Source organism: Carassius auratus, chromosome 34 (genome assembly GCF_003368295.1).
Source record: "Carassius auratus strain Wakin chromosome 34, ASM336829v1, whole genome shotgun sequence".
Lineage (NCBI taxonomy): Eukaryota > Metazoa > Chordata > Actinopteri > Cypriniformes > Cyprinidae > Carassius > Carassius auratus.
Window position 1 is genome coordinate 1,298,954 of NC_039276.1, and position 24,050 is coordinate 1,323,003.

A 24,050-nucleotide genomic window follows, 5' to 3' on the forward strand; every position below is an offset into this window, starting at 1 on the left:
CGTTAAGATGATTTTAACTCCAACACATAGTCTATAATCCATAATAACACTTCCTCCAGTGAAAAAGTGTTCTGGTCTGAATCAGGAGAGAAATCTTCACAGATCAAGCAGCGTTTAAACAGATCTAAACGAATCTGTGAGAGACAACAGCAGATGCACTTTTTCACTGGAGGAAGTGTTATTATGGATTATAGACTCATGTTTTGGCCAGAAGCAATGCTTTAAAGTAAAAAAAAAAAAAAAAGTCTCACATCTTTTGTCTGCTTCAGATGTTAACTGATGGACTGGAGTGCTGTGGATTATTGTGATGTTTTTGGACCCTCATTCTGACGGCACCCATTCACTGCAGAGCATCCACTGATGAGACACAGATGCAATGCTACATTTCTACAAATCTGATGAGGACAACAAATTCATCCTAATCTTGGATGGCTTGATAGTATATATATAAATACAGCCCTCTGCAACCTTACACTAATTATAGGTTGAACTTTTTTTTTTTTTTTTTTTTTGTGTGTGTAGATCTTGGTGATAAAATATGTTATAATTTCTGTGCATAAGAATTCTGAGGTTCCAAACTTTGCAAATACTGGGTGGCATCTATTCTTTATCTATATAATTTCTTTCTGGCACAGTCCAGCTTCAGACATCCTGAATGAAACCGTTTTAGTGATTGCTTCTGCCTATAGTGTTTCATAAGTTTTTAAGGTTGGCCAACAAGCAAAATTCGAGGTGCATTATTATATTTTCGAGATAGAAACGGAAAAGAAACCGCGGTGGGGGGCAAACGTAATTAAATGTATTGTATAAGTGTGGAATTTGATTCTCCTACCTATTCTTTGTCATTTTCATTTTCATGACTTACAATGCTCAAACTAACTATATTAAATCTATAGTAAAGCGATGAATAATACAACATTTTATTAAAGTATCACTAGAAACCGATCAAAAATCGAATGCTGATCTGTAATCACCTGTAATGTAACTTTTTCCTGAAAATCCCTTTAAAACATGAATATAAAGTGTAGGTTTGTTTTTGTTTTTGGTAAACACACACCTTGGGAGTTTAAGCAGTAATGGGGGTCAGACCCTCCCAAACTCCCCTCATAATTCGGAAATCACGTTTTGAAAAGTTCCCAGATATTCAATTGTCGTTGAAATCGTGCCTGATGCATATTCAGCCGCGCGCTGCGTTGCATCTGAATTCCGTTCCGTTCCGTTCATAAAGCAGAGCGCGCTCGGAACGCTCTGATGACGCGTCACGCACACTGTACGCGGTAAACTCGCTTTTCTCTGGTCAAACCCAGCGGAACAACCGAAGAAAGAAGAAGAAGAAGAAGAAAAAAAAACACGTCCGAAGTGAGGCTCTGATTGTGACAGCTGCAGCGCGCATCGCTCGCGCATCTCCAGAAAACGCGCGATGGTTTCTGCTGCGAAACTTAAGGTGTTTTGACTCCCGAATAGAGAGGGATCTGCGCGTGCTCGCTTGTCCAGGATCTACAGCGGATCTCATCAACAGATTGCACCGGAGCTCGTGATGTTGGCTGTGTTCGCCGCTCTGTGCGCGCTCCTGGTGCCGCGCGTCCCGGTTGCGGCGGTGAACTGCAGCCAGGTGAAAGACGCCTTTACCGACCTGGGATACAGTCCTGCAGATGTTCCCACCGAGGAAACGGCAGGTATCTGTTCAACTAGATATGGGAGACCGGGGCAAGTTGTCACACAGTTCAGTCTTGTTCAAGTCTGTGCTTGTTTTCTCTAGCAGTGGTTATGTATGCTAGTTTAATATGACTATTTCAAAATTAGATTAACATAACATTTGATTACAATATATTTTTGTTGCATGTATTTACTATTATAATAACAATTAACCATGCATAATTGAATCACATGCAAGCCAAATCCAAGGACACTTTAAATAAAGTGTAAGCTAATATTTAATTTTAGACCCTGTTTGAATTTTTGATATCGAGGAAAAGCGCTATTAATAAAGGTTGAAATTAAAGGTTGTCACACATTCTTAACATTTTGAAGATGTCAAGGTCTTGTGACTCATGGCTTTAATTGCTGGGTTGTTTTAAAATACTAATGTCAGGGTTGCAGTAGGTTCCTACCCACTTTTAAACCAAACCCGTGTCCTTGCTTTAACTTTATTTTGTGGTATGAAGTGAGGTTGCAAGAATTCTGGACCCTGAAAATGAGTCATGGTCCAAATAAGTGCATGCTAACCTATTTCAGTCTTCATAATATTGCAGTATTAGACTTTTTAGGAGAATTTGCATGTAAAGAGTTTGCATTATTTTTGCTTGTAAAATATTCAGAGTAAAGTCTCAAATGAGACAAGTGGCTTACCTTCGCTCATAAGAAGGCTAGAAATCTAGTTGAAAAGGAAAATAAGAGTTTTTGGAGGTTAAGTCCAGCACCGGACCTCCAAATTAAACCCCATAACCTCTTTGGTTGCTCTCAATCTTTTGGAGAAAATCAGGTCAAAATCTCAACCTAATTATTATTATTATTATTATTATTATTATTTGTAATTTTATTTTGTATTTATATTTTAATTTTATTTGAATTTAATTTAATTTGATGATAAGAAAGTGAGAAATCCAAAATATTATTTCACCATCTTATGCTAAAAACCTTGTTGTGCACAGAAACAGATTCACTTTAGTTAAATGTATTGTTCACCCAAAAATTACAAATATTATTATTATTATTATTTATTTTATATATATATATATATATATATATATATATATATATATATATATATATATATATATATATTGTTTATTTTAATTAAATTAATTTATTTTATTGCTGATAAGAAGGTGAGGAAGTTAAAGTAATAGTCCATACAAAAATTACAAGTCTTTTTTATTTAATTTTATTCTATTTAATTTTATTTGTTTTTTATTTTATTTTATTTTATTTTATTTGTATTTAATTTTATTTAGTTTTACTTTATTTTCCTTTATTTAATTTTATTTGTTTTAATTTAATTTAATTTAGATTAAGTAGGCAAGAAATCGAATCATTTAAAAGTAAAATAATGTTTTGTGATCGTAAAATAACAGTGTTTTGAGAGCCTAAAAACCTTGTGTGGCACAGGAACAAGTTCACTTTAGTTAATGGCATAGTTCATCCAAAAAAGTATTTTTGTTTATTTCTTTTATATTATATTATAATTTATTTTATTTGCTGATAAGAAGATGACAGACCTAAGAGGACCTTCGGATTGTCTCTGTCTAAAGCCCTTGTGGCTCACAGAAACATGCTGAACGTGTCCTGCGCTCCTGAGCTTCTCCACAGCTCTCTCATATATATATATACACAGTGATGTTAGGAGACTCCTGCTGAAAGCCCAGTATGTGCAGACTGTGTGTGTTCCACTGTGGGTGTGTTTCCTCAGATGCATGAAGAGATTTTTCATGTTTGGTGTCGGTGAATGTGTGTGAGGTCAACCAAAAGCCTGAAATAACCCTGCTGACATTTAGTGACCTGCTGGACTTCATGCTCAGAGATAGGAACGCTGTTGATGGGTGGGAGGTTTTCGGCTGGAAGCGTACAGTCCGGAGAGTCATTCATCTACACTCACTCACTGCTATTCATTTACAATCCACACTGACCCTGCTGACCTTATTAATAGACTCTCCTATGCTTTTAACAGACTTTATTACAGAGCAAACACACAGATAAACACTGTGTTATATCTGGACGCAAATTACAGTTGTACAGCCTAAGGTGGTTTGATTAGTGCTGGTTTAATGCTGTTTTTCCATATTTTGTATTATTTTGAGTCATAAATAGACATGGTATTGGACAGACACTGAAACTATTGTCAAAAATGAGATATGCACAGACACTTGATCATTAGATTTAGTTTTAGTAAGAGGATTGTGTGTGATAGATGTTTCTGTTTGCAAATGAAAAGTTTTTTTTAAAATATATATTTAGCTTTTTATTTCATTTTTTTTTTTTACATATTTAAACCAATAATAAAATAAAAAGGTTAAAATAAAGTGAATAAATAATTCTATTTTCTTATTTTTTACATTTATTTGTAATTCATTTTTATGTTTTACATTTTATTTAAACCCAAATTTAAATTAAAATAAATGTAAATTTAATCGTACTTTATTTGCTATTTTGTTTTTATATTGTTTTTTTAATTTACATTTATTAAAGTAAAAAATAAAAAAGGTTAAAATAAAATAAAAATAAACAAATATAGATTTTTAATTTGATTTGTACCTTTTTAATTTATTTTTAAAACTTTTTTTTTTTTTTTTGAGCATGGCAGTGTACAGTAAAAAAACAAACACTTTTTGTGATTTAAATGCATTAAAAATTGTAAAAATGTTTATAATTTCAAATAACTGTTTTCTATGTGAATATACAGTAATCTGTAATTTATTTCTGTGATGCACAGCTGTATTTCCAGCATCATTCCTCCAGTCTTCAGTGTCACATGATCTTCAGAAATCAAGAAAGATTTCTGATGATTCTCAGTTAAATCGTGTTGATGTGTGTCTCTGTGGTGTGCAGGAGAGGATCTGCAGGTCTGCGTTCCTCAGAAAGCGTGCTGTAATGCAGAGATGGAGGAGAAGTTCAGTCAGAGAAGCACACAGGACTTTGAGAAGCTCATGGACGACACGAGCGAAGAGCTGAGGGAGACGTTTATGAGCGGACACAAAAGGTTTGATGGTACGATTTGTTCTTTAACGTTCATTGATTCGACTGAGGAACGTGTGAAGTTATTATGAGACTGTTTACACTCAACAGCTGCTTGTTTAGTGAAATCAGAGATTATTAACCCTAGAAAGTCCACATTATGATCAACAGAACATTGTGTGCAACAAACCTGAAACTAGATTGCATTGCTTTATAGGTTTGGATCATTTTCAGTTTCATTTTACTAAGACAAATTACTGGAGAGACAGAGCAATGACTGATATTAATATCATTTTATGTAAGTATGTATCAAATTGCATTATTAGAGATTCAGTGCATTGGGCAACAACGAGTCACACGGTAAAGGGCCGTAAAAACACATCGCTGTTCAAATATTAATGCTTTTATTCAGCAAAGATGCATTAAAATTGATTAAAGTGACAGTAAATACATTTATAAGGTTACAAAAGATTTCTATTTAAAATAAATGCTGTTCTTTTGAACTCTTTATCATTTTTGGAAAAATAAAATGTGTCTGTTTTCACAAAAAAAAAAATGAAGCATTTTTCAACATTGATAACAATCAGAAATGTTTCTTGAGCAGTAAATCCTCATATTATTCTGATTTCTGAAGATCATGTGACACTGAAGACTGGAGGAATGATGCTGAAAATACAGAAATAAATTACACTTTAACACAGATTCACACAGAAAACAGTTATTTTAAATTATAAAAAATATTTAGCAATTTTTACTGCATTTCTTGATCAAATGAATTCAGTCCTGTTCAAGTATCACCCAGCACCAGGTAATGACCGAATCCAAGAAAGCACAGGTGAGAGATGAGATCTTTACAAATAAGCTCTCTCAGAGAAATAGGCTCTTTCTGGAAATGCTCTTTTAGGTATGTTTGGTTAATTTACATTTTTCATTACATTTTTGTCATTTGTATATATATATGTGTATATATATATATATGTGTGTGTATATATATATGTGTGTGTGTGTGTGTGTGTGTGTGTATTTTTTTACTTATATTTCTAAAAATTCTATTACATTTATTATTTGGCAGACAATTACTATTTGTCAAAGTGTTCATTATTTTATCCAAAGCACCTTTCTGTGCATTTTAACTCTATATCATAAACTACAAGAAGTGTTTTTATATTTATATTGTTTTATTTTTTTATTTCTTACATGTTTTTATTTACATTTGTATTTATTTATTTTTTTTTTTTACATTTCCTTATTTTTTATATTTATATTTATTTTTATTTTACTACTACTATTATAATTATTATTATTCTTATTATTATTCTTCTTTTTTAACTTTTTTTTTATTTTTTTTTATTTTTTTTACAATTACATTTATTATTTGGCAGACAGTTATTATTTGGCAGACAGTTATTATTTGCCAAAGCTTTTATAATTCTATCCAAAGCGACTTTTTGTACATCTTACATGATAAAGTACAAGAACCCATGCCGTATGTTAATACTGCACAACCCTGAGTGCTTTATTGCAACTATACCATATTAAAATATCAAAGACAAACATTTATTTCACCATCCAGAACCAGAACAATCAGTTTTATAATTCCAGCATGTTTTATGTGTGAATAAATCCCCTGTTTCCTGTGACACTAAGAATTCAGAGGTTTCGTCGTGCGATTTGAAGATCGGGCGCTAATTATTTCGTCAGGGATTGTGCGCTGAACTCAAATGAATGTAATGGCATTGAAACGGACCTCATGAAGAAGCACTTAACAGAAGAAAGTGAAGAATTATCCGGAAAGTGCTGTGCTCTTCCAAACAGACCCTTCAGTTGTTAACTGTTCAGACTTCACAGAGCATCCTGAACGAATGAAGGCTAAACTGATTGGATATTATTCTCATGCGTGCTGGATTAAAGCGTGATATTGCAAAACCATTTCTCTTTAAAGAAAGAAATAGTTTAGTTCTGCATTAAACGGATTCGACTGGAGAGACAAATCACAACCCAGAAAATACAAAGCCTCATCTGAAAGAAATTACAGCCAATCAGTGAACAGATTCACTACATCAGCTGACCTTTGACCTGCAGGAAGTCATTTGATTCTCTCATTAGCAGCTAAAAGGAGCGCCATCATGCATTTAAAACAGTGTTTCTAATGTGCTTTAAGCGTTTAAACCCATCTCTAGATTATCTTCTTGTGTTCTTTATTTTTATTTTATTGTGATTTAGCGCTTTCTCAAAAAAACTCTTATATTTTAGCTTAACAGCAGTTATATTTCACTGATGACTTTGTGAACAGAACGCAATATAATCATTAAAGGAAAATATATTAAAGTGAAAAACATAACATTACATATGTGTTATCAGTTATATAGATCCCAACAAAAAGCATTTATAGTTTTGATATTATGAGAAAAATTATAAATAAATAATTATTTATTATTTACGAAATAATTATAAATTAATTAGTTATGTATTTGTATTTATTATTATTATTATTATTATTAATATTTTGAGCATCTGGTTGGTCACTGAAATGTTCTTTTAAATCTCACACACACACACACACACACAACGTATCTACTTCAATGTTCTAAATAACTTTATAAACTAAATATCAAATTATGGAAATTAAAATATCAAATTATATCCCATCCTCAGTCTGAAATCTTAAGTCTTTTAACATCATCTAATGATTCTGATTACTAACAAATATATATTTTTCTATATTTTACACACATGCAAATTTATATATATATATATATATATATATATGTGTGTGTGTGTGTGTGTGTGTGTGTGTGTGTGTTTACGCATGCAATATTTTTATTTATATACACATTATTTATTTATTTATTTATCTTAATGCTTTACGCATAAGCAACTTTCACAATTGATCTGCTGCTTTAAATTAATATAAATAAATGTATAAAAATAAAAGCTTTGCAATAACATTTATTTTAAACTCTGTGAACCTATGTAAAGTAATTAAATTAATTCACTTGCATTAATATAGTCATGTACTCTTGCAAAAACTGATGCAGAATCTACATTATGAAAATGCTTGCTACTTCTATTCATTAGTTTGTCCTTCCATATCATGTCTGTTTTCTTACTGACCAATTCAAAAAACATTCAGTTTTCACTCAGAAATTGCTAATGCATTTCACAAATAGTTAAAAATAACTGGCAGTTAACAAATTAATTATGTTGAATCAAAAAGTGCATCGTATTTTTCACAGTGCATTCGGAAGGCGATGAAGATATTGAAGTTAGCACTATGCATGTAGAGAAACTAAATGAGTGCATGTTCTCAGTATTAATTGACTCAGAAAAGCCGTATTTCATGTTTGAACAGATTTCTTCCTGGAGTTGCTGGAGAGCACCGAGCGCTCTCTGAACGAGATGTTTCTGCGCACATACGGGAAGCTCTACTTGCAGAACGCCGAGGTCTTTCGAAGCCTGTTCGGCGAGCTGAAGCGATACTACACGGGCGGCAACATCAATCTGGAGGAGATACTGAACGATTTCTGGATGCGTCTGCTGGAGCGCGTGTTCCAGCTCCTGAATTCCCAGTATCTCATCACTGAAGACTATCTGGAGTGCATCGGCAAGTACATGGAAGAGCTCAAGCCCTTTGGAGACGTTCCCAAGAAGCTCAGGTCTCAGGTTACCCGAGCGTTCATCGCCGCCCGCACCTTCGTCCAGGGTCTCATGGTTGGACGGGACGTGGCTAACAGGGTTTCCAAGGTGAGCTTTTAACCGTGGGGTTCATAAAGTGCTGCTTGATTTGTGCTCGTGATTTTATGAGTGAAAATAAAACCTGTAGCGTCTGAAAGTATGAACTGTATTATGTTCATGCATGAGGTTTGAGTATACAGTTATATCAGTGCATATGTATCTAGGCCCCTTTGAAATCTTTTGTTTTGTTTAGTTCTTTCCAGAATTCCCAATTTTTTTTTTTTTAAATTTTACTGGATTCTGTTTATTTATTTTTATTTTTTTGTTTGTTTTTAATTCTGCGGGATTCAATTGTAATATTAAATGTAAATCATGTCTAATTAATCATGAAATCATGAAAATTATAGAATTTAACAAATGTATTAACATTTTAGGACCTTATGAAAAGTGTTTTATTTACTTTTTTCATCTTTTCAGTTAATTTTTTTTTTCAGTTTTAATGGTTACATTATATGTAAGAATGTTCAATTAATTGAAATCATGAAACTTATAGAATTGAATTTTTTTTATTATGTTTTTATTTTAGGATCCTATGAAATGTATTTATTTATTTATATTTTACTGAATTCTATTTTATTTATTTTTTTCAATATTTGTTTTTTCTGGGTACTGTTTTAATGGTTAAATTAAAATGAAGGCATGCATAATTAATTAAAATCATGAAATATATAGGATGTAACCATGTATTGAAAGAAACTAATTTGATTATATACAATTTTTAGAAATTAAATCAATGTATGTATGTGTATTGCCAAATTCTTTTGCATTTTTCCAAAATTCAGCATTTTCTGTTTTAATTTTCCTGCATTCTGTTTTAATGACTAAAGTCAATTTTAGTAATGAAAAAGCATGTCTAATTAAATTAATTAAAATAATTAAACATGTACAATTTAATAACAATTTACTAATAAATAAAACTAAGTTTTTAAGGCCCTATGAAATCCCTTTTATTTTTCCCAAATTCAGTTTTTCCAATATTTTCCCCCAAACTCCTTTTATTCCATTTTAATTCTAAAATAACATTTTTATCAAAAATGCATGTCTATTCAATTGAAATAATAAGCCTATATATAATATATATGGAAATATAAATGGAAAATTAAAAAAAGAAAACGAAAAAAAATATTATCAACTAAAACTAAAGCAATAAAAATATTTCTGTTGTTTTTTTTTCTTATTTCAACTGCAAAATCAGCATTTCTAATTTTAATTTAGTTTAAGTTATAATAAAGTTAGAAACCTAAAACTTAATAAATCTATATAGATATAAAAAAAAATAATATCAATAATTATCAAAACTTTAAATGAAAAAATGAAAACAGAAAATCTAAAAATAAAATTGAGTTCAAAATCTACTTAGTTTTGCTTTTTATTTTTTACCAATTTCTACCAAGTCAAATATAGTTAGGCTTGGCATCTTTTGTAAAATAATCTTTTTTTTTTTTTTGTGCAATTTGAGAAGCTCACATGAACAGGCTTGCATGAGATTTTTCTATAATGTGTTCCAGCATGACCGTATGTTTTCCATCCACACGCATCTAATGACTTGTGTGTTTCGTCTTGTGTTCTGCAGGTCACCATGAGCTCTGCGTGCGTCAGCGGCTTCACTAAAATGCTCTACTGCTCGTACTGTCAGGGTTTGTTCACGCTGAAGCCCTGCAACAACTACTGTCTGAATGTGATGAAGGGCTGCCTGGCCAATCCGGCCGATCTGGACCCTGTGTGGAGCAAATACATCGGTGAGAGCAAATCATACCTCTAACCAAATTAATTACAGATATAAGGCATGTCAGCTGCAGAAATCTGAATCAGTTAAACTCGCATAGAGATCTTCACGATAGACCGTTAAAATAAAAGTGTGGTTTAACTTGAAGAAATTATGACAGAAAGAAGTCACTCTATTCTAAAGTCTGCTTCTCAAAGTAATAATAATATCGTAATTTTTAATGAATGTCATACAACCAAGATATATTTTCATCCATGTTTTAATGAACACAGTTCTGTTGTACAGCATCATATTTGACAAGTAAATAAATACATGCAATGGTTTGCTGTACATAAATTGTTAGTTTCATTTCATTTACAGTTTTTTTTAATGCATTAAATTGTTAAAGTTTCAAGAAATTTAATTAGACACAAACCATGAAAAGAAAAGAAAAGAAAACAGAATTTGGGGAAATAAAATGGATTTCAACTTAGATTTCAATATTTAATGTATTTTATATAATGTATTTTATGAGCTTGCACAAGTTAAGATTTATGAATTATGAAAATATTCATCATTATTACACAGTTTTGACATTTAATGTGATTCATATTTTTCAGTGATACATTAATATTAATAAGTGCACAATTCATTGTCAGTAATCCAATTTGTCATATACCTTGTAACTTATTTGTTCCAAAAATAATAATAATAGCTTTTATTTATATTTCTGTGCAGCATCTTATTTGTCAAAAAAAAAAAATGCATTGTTTGTTGTAAATTCAAAATGTTGAAAGATTGATTAAATTGTTAACATTTTATTAATTAATTTAAGTAGACACCCTTTTTCTGATGATAAATTTGTACTTAAAGGGTTAGTTCACCCAATAATCATAATTATGTTAGTTACATGTTCTTATCCCGTTCACCTCAATCATCTTAAATTAGATTTCACAATGAACAGATTAATACAGATTGTGAGGAGTTTAAACAAATGCATGTTGAAAATATATTTATTTAAATAAAATCAAATGGATGCACAAATTTTTGAGTGCATTTGAGGTTCTTTTAGTGTTGCACTGAAAAAATAACAGCATACAGTTTTGAAACAACATAAGACTGAATAAATAATGAGAGCGGAATGATCCTGTTAATTTGTGGCGTTAAAATGTACCTGATGCAGTCTTTATTTGGAGTTTGAATTGGGTTGAATTGCTGGGATGAAGATTTTCGAGCAGCGTATTTAAGCATTTAAGAGCATAAAGAGACCAGCTGTTGTGTTGAGCTCATGTTAGGAAGACAGTTTAGGAATTTTCTCTCCATCAAATCTTGGGCAGCGCTTTGGTTTGGCTTAGATGGATGTTGCGGGACATTTTTAACATTGCTTCCAAAGAGTGGTCTGTGTTGAAATGACTTGGCTGAAAGGGGAAGTCCAGTTGCCTGGTGTAACCCTGCACCCACAGATATATCGAGGGGAATTATTCTCAAAACTGACCGGTAGTTCTCATCGCAAACAAGGAAGGGACGATTGAGTTCTCCTGCAGATGTCTGTGCCTTTAAACTGGACATGTTGTTAAAGGAAGAGTTCACCCAGACATTTACATTTGCTAACGATTTACTCCACTTCAGACCATCCAAGATTAGGATGAGTTTGTTTCTTCAGAAGATTTGGAGAAATGTAGCATTGGATCAGTGTCTCAGCAATGGATGCTCTGCAGTGAATGGGTGCCGTCAGAATGAGAGTCTGATAAAAACATCACAATGATCCACAGCACTCCAGTCCATCAGTGAACATCTGGAGAAGACAAAAGATGAAACACATCCAGCATTAAGATGTTTTTAACTTCAATCCATTGTTTAAGACTAAAATATAGTCAATAATCCATAATAACACTTCTTCGAGTGAAAAAGTGGTCAGGTCTGAATCAGGAGAAAATCTGCACAGATCAAGCAGCGTTTACAAGCCACAACAGCTCTAAACAAATACGTGTGTGGATTTTGACGTGAGAGACAACGTTATTATTGATTATGGACTCATATTTTAGCCAGAAGTAACTAAAAGTAAACTAAGTAAGTTTCAAGTTAAAAACGTCTTAACGATAGATTTGTTTATTAGAAACACGCAGTTTTTGTCTTCTCCAGATGTTCACTGATGGACTGGAGTGCTGTGGATTACTGTGATTGTTTTTATCAGCTGTTTGGACTCTCTTTCTGACGACACCCATTCACTCCAATGGTGAGCAAGTGATGTTTGGACTCTCATTCTGACGGCACCCATTCACTCCAATGGTGAGCAAGTGATGTTTGGACTCTCATTCTGACGGCACCCATTCCCTCCAATGGTGAGCAAGTGATGTTTGGACTCTCATTCTGACGGCACCCATTCCCTCCAATGGTGAGCAAGTGATGTTTGGACTCTCATTCTGACGGCACCCATTCACTCCAATGGTGAGCAAGTGATGTTTGGACTCTCTTTCTGACGGCACCCATTCACTCCAATGGTGAGCAAGTGATGTTTGGACTCTCATTCTGATGGCACCCATTCACTACAATGGTTAGCAAGTTACGCAATGATACATTTCTTCAAATCTGATGAAGAAACAAACTCACCTATATCTTGGATGGCCTTGGTTTTATGGTTCTCTAACTGGTTTTTAGTAAGTTGTTATTTGGGGGGCTTGCTATGAAAATATTTTTTGCCCGTTCACAATTCATGAAAATTCAAGCCCCGATCATTTCCTGTGCCTGTGTTCATTTGGATGATTGAAGCATGTGATCTGGCTTGCAGAGGGTTTAATAACGGCTGTTTGCATCGAGGCTGATCTCACAGGAGCAGACGGGGTTAAACAAACACAAACAAGTGATGAGCGAGCTGCTGGAGGACATGAGTGTGGGCCGGAAACAGTTAATGATTCGCAGCTGTGCTCTGAGATCATGTTGGGAAGAGAGTTATAATATAAATATATCAGAGAAAGACTGAATAGTTTGCTGTCATTTACTGTGTGCAGGAGTATATGTCTGCTAATGTGATGCTACAGTCACGCTTTCTATGGTCTAAACTAAAATTTGGGGATTCTGGAGTATTTTTTTTTTTTTTTGAAGCAATAATAAAAGTAGCTTTGTCGGAAAATGTAGAAATTATACTTTACCCAAAAATTAAAGAATACCGTAAAAGAAACTTTCTTTTGCCTCAATAGAGGCTATTTTAAGATCATTTTTCTATTTGTTTTAAATTTTGTTTTATGTTTTTTCTTATTTAAGAAATTACATTTTGCCTAAAATATTTTTTTCTTTTATTATTATTACAATTTTTAAGGACCATTTGTGCATTTTTTATTTTATTTTTTTAATTAAAAAGAAAATACTTTTTTTATGGGATTTTATTTTGCCTAAGAATAAAGCATTTTTCAGCACAGTTTTGCATTTATTTAAAATCATATTATACCTAAAATGAAAATAAAGACAATTTTAAGGAATTTTTTCTTTTACTTGATTTTTTTCATACGTTAATTTCTGTCTAACAAGAACATAAAGCATGTTAAGAACAATTTGTACATAACTTTAGCATTTTTTCTTATTAGTTTTGCTTAAAAGAAAACTAAGCCTATCTGAAGGACCAGTTTTGTATTATTTATTTTTATTTATTTTTTATTATTTATTACTATATTTAGCCTAATTTGTTTTGCTGTAAAAACTCCTTGTAAACCCTGTGGCTGTTGTGAGAGTGTTCTCGGTCACACAGATGTTTGGGGCGTCCGCTGGAGCCGTGTTGTCTGGTGCGGCTGATGCCAGCTTTAGTGCCCAGCTCTGAGCCGCTCCACATCATGTTTGGAGGCTTTTGTGGCGCTTGGATGTTCAGACATGCAGTCCACGCCTGAGGAAATAGATGTTAACGTGAAAGAAATGTTCTCCTCCATCATATTTGTGGATAAATGTGTTGCCACACCTGTGTCAGCTGCCATTAGCACGGCCTGCTTCATGTCCATCCATCCACTGAACACAATCATTTATGTCAATTTGAATATTTTATTTTATTTTTTATTTATTTATTTATTTTTATTCATGATTAAGTGTAAACTCCAAAATAATAATAAGAAATAATTATTTAGAAATTATATGTTGCCTGAAAAAAAAAAAAAAAAAAAAAAACATGAAATAAAAAAAAACAAATTTTTTCTTAAAAGTTTATTTTAAGGACAATGTTTGCACAATTTATATTTATTATTATTATTGAAAGCATATTTTGCCTAAATTTAAAATAAAGCTCTTTTAAGGGCCTTTGCATTATTATTATTATTATTATTATTATTTATTTTTTTTTTTTACATAATAATAAAAAATGGCTTTTTTTGGAAATTCTTTGCATATATGTTTTATTGTATTTTGAAAATATATATCTTCTATTTTTATTATTAATATAATTTTGTATTAATATGTTTCACCTATAAAGAAAATATAGCCTTTTTTAACGACCACTTTTTCATTATTTTTGCATTACGTTGATACATTTTTTATTTTATTTTTTCAATCTAATATATATATATATATATATATATATATATATATATATATATATATATATATATATATTAAATAGATGTTTTGCCTTTAAAGAAAATAAAGCATATATTTTGAAACCACATAATTTTTGTTGGAATTATATTTAAGCCTATTTTAAGCACAAATCTGGGATTTATTTATATATTTATTTTTAATGAAAACTATTTTAATTATATCTTTTGGTGATTTTTCTCCCCTTCTGCTGTTTGAGGTCCTGAAGCTTTGTGTCCGGTCTACAGTGTTTTTCAAGACTATTTTTGAACTATTAGACGACTGTTCTTGGGAAAGTTTTTTTATTTTGGGTTGAAAAGTGACCCGTCTCTGTCTCCTCTGGTGTGTGTGTTGTGACAGATGCCATGCTCCTCGTGACCGAGCGTCTGGAGGGACCCTTCAACATCGAGTCCGTCCTGGAGCCCATCGATGTGAAGATCTCTGAAGCCATCATGAACATGCAGGAGAACAGCATGCAGCTCTCCTATCAAGTACGTTTGTCCATGATCATCATGTTGTGATATCACGTCTTGAGTAAGAAAGCCTAGAATTGAGCGATCTTAGGCTCTCGCTGGCTCCAGGTCCAAACCCCGAAGCCTCTCATCCCGCTTCAGTCTTATTTTAACAGCATAGTTGTGGATGGTCAGAAATTTGTAGCTCGGCGCTCGGGCCAGTAAATGTGTCTCTTGCGTCTCTCTGCATTTCTGACGCAGCCACTAATTGCAGTTTTTAGGGAAGAAAAAATGGCAAAGCGTGGTTTAACTCCGAGGAGATGCCGTTATTCGGCCCCTCGCGGGATTTCAGAAAGGTGATGTGTGTCATTTTTCAAAGGTTAGGATATTTTCTCTTATTCCCTAATATTTAGAGACAAGAACGAGTAAACCATTTAAAGTGAGCTTGTGAATGTGAAAAGTTGATTAAAACTTAGTATCATTGGTATACTGTTGTTATTTGGGTTCATGATTCGAGTTAGATTTTATTTATATTTTAAAATTGTATTTAAAATTTTACTTTAAGTTTTAGTCATTGTGTTGTTTTGTTCATGTTTATTTTTTATTGTGAAAAAAAGTTAATGTTTTATTTTATTACTTTGTTTTTTTATTACTTTGTTTATTTACTCTTAGTTATTTTAGATATTTTATTTGTTAACATTTATTTTATTTCAAGTAATGAAAATATGTATGATTTTAATTGTAGTTTTAGTTTTAGTTAACATTAATAACTCTGATCATGGTGTGTATATATATATATATATATATATATATATATATATATATATATATATATATATATATACATACATTTTATTATTCATATAGGATATCACCTAACATATAGATTTATTGTCTTTTTTATTCATATAAAATTCAACCCAAAACATATATTTTTCATTATGTATTAATGTAAAAAAAAAAACAATTGTGTATAAGAATTCACCTAAAATAATTTTCTCTTATAATTCCATTTATTCATCTAAAAAGTCATCTACATATTTTTTCATTTACTATTTTCATATAAAAAAAATTGTATTTATTTTTTATAAAAACTCACCTTAAATTATTTATCTTATATATTCGCATAACAATTCATATATTTTTTTTATTTTACTTATTCATGTAAAATTTAACCTAAAAAGACGAATTTTCCTTTTATATATCAAAATCCAAATCTTTGGATTTTGGATTTGGCATCAAAAAAAACAAAAAAATTGTTCTCTTTTGTATTCAAATAAAAAAATTCACCTAGAAATATACATTGTCCTCGCATATATTTACATTAAAATTCACCTAATTTTTTTTCTCTTCTATATTAAAAATCACCTAAAAATAAATCTTCCTCTTATTTATTAAAGTAAAAATACACCTGAAAAAAATGCATGTTCCTCTTTTGTAATCATAAAATAAATTCACCTGAAATCACGATTTATATATATTTTTTAATGCATTGGCATGTTTGCATCAACTATCCAAATGTATTCAGAATATTAATATTTAAAGCCAAGATGTAAACAAATATGCATGATGAGTGGAACCACATCTAAGAAGTTAAGAAACTGTAGAATTGTTGACTGACCGTGTTGTTTTCCTTCCTCATCTCATGCTGGAGTGAGAGTGTTCCTCTCGGTGTGATTGCAGGTTTTCCAAGGTTGTGGCCAGCCGAATCCTTCAGGAATGAGCAGGTCGTCCCGCAGCGTCTCGGACACGTTCAGCGGTCGCTTCAGTCCCGACAGCCCCGAGGATCTCCCGACCGCATCGACCGGATCTCGACTGGAGCGTCTGGTAAGATCAGCGTCCTGCGGGAAACACGGGCTCCGTGTCAAAACCTTACTGTGTGCCGTCTACAGAGGCTCCCTACTGACTCTATTCCTCTGAAGATTGCTTTAGAAATAGTTATTCAGCGAGGATGCATTACATCGAGGAAAAGTTACAGAAAAGACTTTTATAATGTTACAACCGTTTTCAATTTCAAATAAGTTGTTGAACATTTTTATCCATCTGTGAATTTTATTCTTCTGCTCACCAAGGATGCATTTATTTGTTTAAAATTACAGTAAAAACTGTAATATTCTGAAATAGTTTTACAATTTAAATCAGCTGTTTTCTACATGAATATAAAAATAAAAATAAAACAAAATTCAACAGCATGTACAATATAAAAATGTAATTACATTAGCATAATAAAAAAAACCTAAAGGGGGGGTGAAATGCTATTTCATGCATACTGAGTTTTTTACACTGTTAAAGAGTTGGATTCCCATGCTAAACATGGACAAAGTTTCAAAAATTAAGTTGTACGTTTGAAGGAGTATTTCTGTTCCAAAAATACTACTTCCGGTTTGTCACAAGTTTCGGAAAGTTTTTTTCGAGTATGGGTCTGTGTGACGTTAGATGGAGCGGAATTTCCTTATATGGGTCCTAAGGGCACTTCTCCCGGAAGAGTGCGCTCCTGTATAGCAGAGCACTGAGAGCACAACAGACTTCACTGATCAGAGCGAGAGCGTCGAGAAATGTCACAAAAGAAGTGTGTTTTTGGTTGCCAGGGCAAGACAACCCTGCACAGATTACCAAAAGAGAAACAGCATTAAGGGACCAGTGGATGGAGTTTATTTTTACAGAGCATCAACGGAGTTGTGCAAGTGTTTGTGTTTGTTCCCTGCATTTCGAAGATGCTTGTTTTACAAACAAGGCCCAGTTTGACGCCGGATTTGCGCATCGTTTATTTCTTAAGGATAGTGCAGTCCCAACGAAAAAGGGTCACGATCGTGTGTTGGAACCGCAGGCGGTGAGTAAAACTGCTTCAAATATCTCTGCCTCCTTGTTAGTGCGTCCCCTCCCATGCCGGAGACCCGGGTTCGAGCCCCGCTCGGAGCGAGTCGTTGCTGCTGCTGCTCTCGTTCAGTTTCAGCCTCTGGATCTGATTCTGGATCATAAATAAACGGCTGAATCTGACTGTAAGCCATGGTTTGTTTTGGTTGTTTTTTTCCTCACGGTAAAGTCACAGCTTCCAAACGCTCTCAACGCAAAAGCCTACTGGCGCTCGTGATTCTTTAGCTCCGCCCACACGTCACGCCTCCAGCCGGTCATGTTTTTCCGGGAAAAATCGGTACAGACTATCTTTCTCTTATGAATATAATAAAACTAAAGACTTTTTGGAGTTATGAAGGATGCAGTACTACTCTATAGGTACTCAAGATTAACAGGATATTGAGTGAAAACGAGCATTTCACCCCCCCCCCCTTTAATGTCACATGAACATACAGCACTAGGGAGATTTACTTGTAAGCAAACAAAATGCTTAATGAGTTAAAGTTGCATGATGAATAAAAATGTGTGGGGAATGTTTTTTGAGTCCGGTGTGTAAAACAGAACATGACCCTCTCTGTGTTCTCATGCTGGTGGTTTTGGGAGTTTGTTGAGTTCACCGTCATGAGTCTGGACCCGGTGTTTCTCCCTCTCACCACCAGAGAGCGCCATTTCCCATTCTCCCAGACTCCTTTACCTTATCTTACCTTAGATGTTTGGTATTAAGGCAATACACTACAGGTTTGCACTGGTCAGTTTTGAGATTTTGAGCTATTTTACTTCCGTAACATGTCTTCTTTTAGACTGGTGGAAAGAAAACTTCTGAAATACATATTTATTTAAAATTGTATTGTACTTTATCTATTTGCATCTGTAGATTTCGATTACAGTACATATATTTAAAGAGTTTTATCTCCAGTACATCAGCACTTACATACACCAAAATTTACCAATGTATTTCTGCCTTATTCTGAATGTGTTTTTTAGAGGGGTTTGTTCATATATCATACACCGATTTCATTATTGCACTCTATTGAATCTCATGGAAATTTAAAATAAATAAATAAATAAAGTCAAGTAAATTCATTGGCAATAAAATGTAAACCCTTAACGACATTCTGTTATTGAAAAGAAGGTTATTTTTTATTTTACTATTTTACCAACCATACTAACCACTGCTAATAGACATAAAAAATGAGCAAAAAAAAAATGACAAAAATTAAAATGAAAAAATGGAACATTATTCAAACTATTAATAAAAACTATTATAATTTCTCAATTATACAAAAATAACACAAATGGAAACTTGTGGAATTTTATTATTTTATTATTTATAACGCAAAATTATTTAATGTTTTTTTTTATATATATTGCTACTTGTAGTTTCTTAAATGCTTGAAATTGGTTTTGTAGACTGATTAAAACCTTTATAACATATGAAGTTTTTGTTTAAGGTGATTTAATGCCATTTGCATTCATTCAAACTTCTCTCAGTTTTCATGTTGCTATTCTAAAATCTTATAAATATAGTCCTGATAGAGAATGAGTGAACGTGTGCATTAGTGTACATCTTTCTATACATCTGCTCTGTGTTCAGTGCCTTACAGTTGTTTTAACCGTGGTCATCCAGGTGACTGGCGTCAAGGAGAAGCTGACGAAGGTCAGGAAATTCTGGACGTCACTTCCTGAAGCCTTCTGTCAGGAGGAACACGTGGCGGCAGCAGAAAGCGCAGAGGACGACTGCTGGAACGGCCGTGAGGAGGGCAGGTAAAACATCTGGACAGCTGTGGATGAGATCAGGACAGTTGAACATCTGCTTCTGAATGTGTACAGCTCTTACTGAGAAGATCTCAAGATGCTGCTCTCAATGACCTCCTTATTTGTGTGTTTTACTAAAAGAGCTTACTGTATTGTGTAACTTTCTGACCCCCCCCCCCAGATTATTATTGTTGAATATTATTATATGACCCCTTTAGCTAGTTGGAGTGCTGAAATTATTATTATAATTATTGGATCCTGTTCTTATGGAGAGACTCTTTTCAAATTTGTGAATATAGTGTGTGTGTGTGTGTGTGTGTGTGTGTGTGAGTGTGTGTGTGAGAGTGTGTGTGAGCGAGTGTGTGTTTGTGTGTTTGTGTGAGTGTGTGTGTGAGCGTGTGTGAGTGTTTGTGTGTTTGTGTGAGTGTTTGTGTGTTTGTGTGAGTGTGTGTGTGAGCGTGAGTGTGTGTGAGTGTGTGTGAGTGTGTGTGAGTGTGTGTGTGAGAGTGAGTGTGTGTGTGTGTGTGAGAGTGAGTGAGTGTGTGTGAGAGAGAGAGAGTGAGTGTGTGTGTGTGTGTGAGTGAGTTTGTGTGTGTGTGTGTGAGAGAAAGTGTGAGTGTGTGTTTCAGTGAGTTTGTGAGAGTGTGTGTGTGTGTGTGTGTGTGAGTGTGTGTGTGAGAGTGTGTGTGTGTGTGAGAGTGAGTGTGTGAGTGAGTTTGAGTGTGTGAGAGTGTGTGAGTTAGTGAGTGAGTGTGTGTGTGTGTGTGTGAGAGTGTGTGTGAGAGTGAGACAGAGAGTGTGTGAGTGAGTTGGAGAAATTAAAACTGAACTAAAAATGAAATTAAAATAAATTAACCACAAAAGCACATATTCAAATTAAACAAAGTAAAGTGAAAACTGCAAATGTAAAAATAAAAGCCAGTTCAAAATGTAAATGAAAACTATAACAGAATTTAAATAATATTAAAATAATACTGGTAAAATGTGTATTTACTGGCTTAATCTGACATTTATTTATGCTGCATTATATTTGGTTTATTGAGGTTCAAAAATGTACAGTTAGAAAGGAGACTAGGACAAATTAGAATATTATGCATTGAATTTTCACAACTACTGAGTTGTTGTTTTTTCCAGATATGTCCCTGAGGTTCTGAAAGACGGATTGACCAATCAAGCGAATAACCCGGAGGTGGGTGTTGACATTTCCAGACCGGACACAATGATTCGACAGCAGATCATGGCTCTCCGGGTGATGACCAACAAACTCAAGAATGCATATGATGGCATTGACATCTACTTTCAGGACTCAAGTAAGTCTCGATGTGTTTGGACTAAATCAGACAGACTCTACAGGATCAAACTTCTGACCCAGTTTTATCACTTCAGATTTTGGGATCTGGAGATGCATCTCTGCTCCCTGAGTCATAACCTGACTTTTGTCCTTTCAGATGACGAGAGCAGTGGTTCTGGCGGCGGCAGCGGCTTCACGGAGACGAGCGTCACTGAATCGAACTCCTTCATCACTGACGCTCCCATTCAGAAAGCAGAGAAAACAGAGGAATCATCTCCTGCTTGCATCATCCACCCCAACCTGCTGCTGCTGCTGGTCTTCACCGCGCTGGGTCTGAAAGAGCACTGGAGATGACCGCTGAGCTCCACACAGACTGCTGTGTTTTATATCAGACTGGACCAGTGATCTCAGCCGTCTGAAGACTTTTGAGGCTGTTCTTCCTGATCCGAAGATCACTGAGCTGCAGGTTTTGCTTGATTGAAGATCTTCAAAAGGGTCGTAAGCATTACACAGTTTATGTAAAGTAGATTAAAGGAGCAGTTCAGCCAGAAATTAGAATTTGCTGATGCAAAGATGAAGGTGAGTTCGTTTCTTCATCAGATTTGGAGAAACGTAGCATTGCATCACTCGCTCACCATTGGAGTGAATGGGTGCCGTCGGAATGAGAGTCCAAACAGCTGATAAACACATCACAATAATCCACAGCACTCCAGTCCATCAGTTAACATCTGGAGAAGACTCTCATTCTGACGGCACCCATTCACCACAGAGCATCCATTGCTGAGACACTGATGCAATGCTAATGTCTGATGAAGAAACAAACTCATCTACATCTGGGATGACCTGAGAGTGAGTAAATCTTCAGCAATTTTTTATTTTTGGCTGAAGTACTCCTTTAAAGGCACAGTTCACCCAAAGTTATTTACTTACCCTCATGCGAACATGTCTACTCTTATTTGAGGATTAACTATTAACGTAAATGAAAAAATGCATACAGATTCTTTAAAATGTTATATTTGTGTGTCCTCTGAGAAAAATGTCATCATACAGGGTGAGTAAATAATGCCAGAACTGCAACACATGTATCTTTTATATTCTGCAGATTAAGCTCTTCTTATGTATTCATCTCACACATATTTTGGACATTTCCATGTAGGTGTCGTTTTCTTGAAAATGGAAGAGAATATCCAGACTAATTCGAAAAGATTATCTGAATTAGATCTGAGAAATTAGGGAAAACTAATTAATCTGCATCTCATTTAGTTCTCATGCACATATGTCATTATTTCATATAATATTAACACATTATTACTGCGATCATTTATGCAACACTAGCGAGTCTTTATATAATTGTTTAAATCTGGTTAAACACACACTACCGTTTAAATGTTTAGGGTCAGTTTTTTTTTTTTTTCATTTTTATAAATTAATACTGTTATTCATCAAAGATGCATTAAATTGATCAAAAGTGACAGTTAAGACATTTATAATGTTACAAAAGATTTCTATTTCAAATAAATGCTGTTCTTTTGAACGTTCTATTCATCAAAGAATCCTGAAAAATAATATGTATCACAGTTTTCACAAAAATATTGTGCAGCACAACTGTTCTCAACATTGATAATAATCTAAATTGTTTCCCTAGCTGCGCATCACAGAAATAAATTACAGTTTAAAATATATTCACATAGAAAACTGTTATTTTAAATTATAATAATATTTAAAAAATGTTACTGTATTATTGATCAACTAGATTCAGCCTATTCGCGCAGAAGAAACTTCTTTAAAAGCATATTACAGCTATTGAAGTCTGATTCTCAGTATTCTGTTGGTGAAATCGAGTTTCAGAGGAGATTCAGATTATATGCCCCTGTGTAATATATGTAAGAAATCATTTGCACAGTTAGTCTTTAATTTGCAGAAGTGCAGTTTGTGGGAATATTTTTGGGAATATGTAGAAGATGGATGATTGTAAACAATAATGCCATTCCATGGAAAGAAATATATATATATATATATATATATATATATATATATATATATATATATATATATATATATTCTTTAATCAAGAGTATTTAATTAAGAAACATTGTTTTCACAGAATATATATTGAGATGTTTGCTTTTCTTAACCCATTTACAAAGTTTCTTTTTAAAAATGCAAATAAAATGCCTTAGTAAATTTTGTTAGATTTAACAGTTTAAAAGGGAAAGAGGCAATGTATTGCTGAATAAGAAATTTACTTTTTCTTATTTTTTGAAAACATGTCTTTGTTATCAATATACAGGTGCGTGTCATATAATTAGAATATCATCAAGAGGTTGATTTTCAATGGGGGTTAAGGTCAGCAGCAGGAAGCATGAAGTGCTCTAAAACTTCCTGGTATACGGCTGTGTTGACCTTTGACCTCAGAAAACACAGTGGACCAACACCAGCAGAAGACATGGCCCCACAAACCATCACTGACTGTGGAAACTTTACACTGGACCTCAAGCAAGGTGGATTGTGTGCCTCTCATCTCTTCCTCCAGACTCTGGCACCCTGATTTGCAAAGGAAATGCCAAATTTACTTTAATCAAAGAACATAACTTTGGATCCCTCAGCAGCAGTCCAGTCCTTTTTGTCTTTAGCCCTGGCGAGATGCTTCTGATGCTGTCTGTTGTTCAAGAGTGTCTTGACACAAGGAATGTGAAGCTGAAACCCATGTCTTGTATACGTCTGTGTGTAGTGGTTCTTGAAGCACTGACTCCAGCTGCAGTCCACTCTTTGTGAATCTCCCCCACATTTTTGAATGGGTTTTGTTTCACAATCCTCTACAGCAGCGGCCCCCAACCCCCCGGGTCCGTGCGTCATTTAATGGTACCGGGCCGCACAAGAAAGAATAAATAACTTCCATTAAAGCTGCAGTCGGTAACTTTTGCCGCTTGTGTCTGGCGGAGAAACACTGTAGCCGGAGCTACTTCTCTCTGTTTACATCTATGGCGAGTCACGCAGGTACTGTGCTACTCTGCAGCGTTGCCGACCCCAACCAGAC

At 33.7% G+C, this 24,050-nt stretch overlaps 1 protein-coding gene across 1 annotated transcript; it reads left to right on the forward strand.

Moving 5' to 3' along the window:
* The first annotated feature begins 1,349 nt into the window (after nt 1–1,349).
* LOC113052913 (glypican-6) lies at nt 1,350–21,698 on the forward strand. The gene is made up of 10 exons (XM_026217389.1): nt 1,350–1,676; nt 4,546–4,704; nt 8,024–8,415; nt 9,980–10,145; nt 15,023–15,153; nt 16,798–16,941; nt 19,504–19,510; nt 19,572–19,731; nt 20,857–21,032; nt 21,171–21,698. Exons 1-10 carry the CDS (start codon nt 1,538–1,540, stop codon nt 21,365–21,367), a joined length of 1,671 nt encoding a protein of 556 aa, XP_026073174.1. The 5' UTR covers nt 1,350–1,537; the 3' UTR covers nt 21,368–21,698.
* Nucleotides 21,699–24,050: the final 2,352 nt, after the last annotated feature.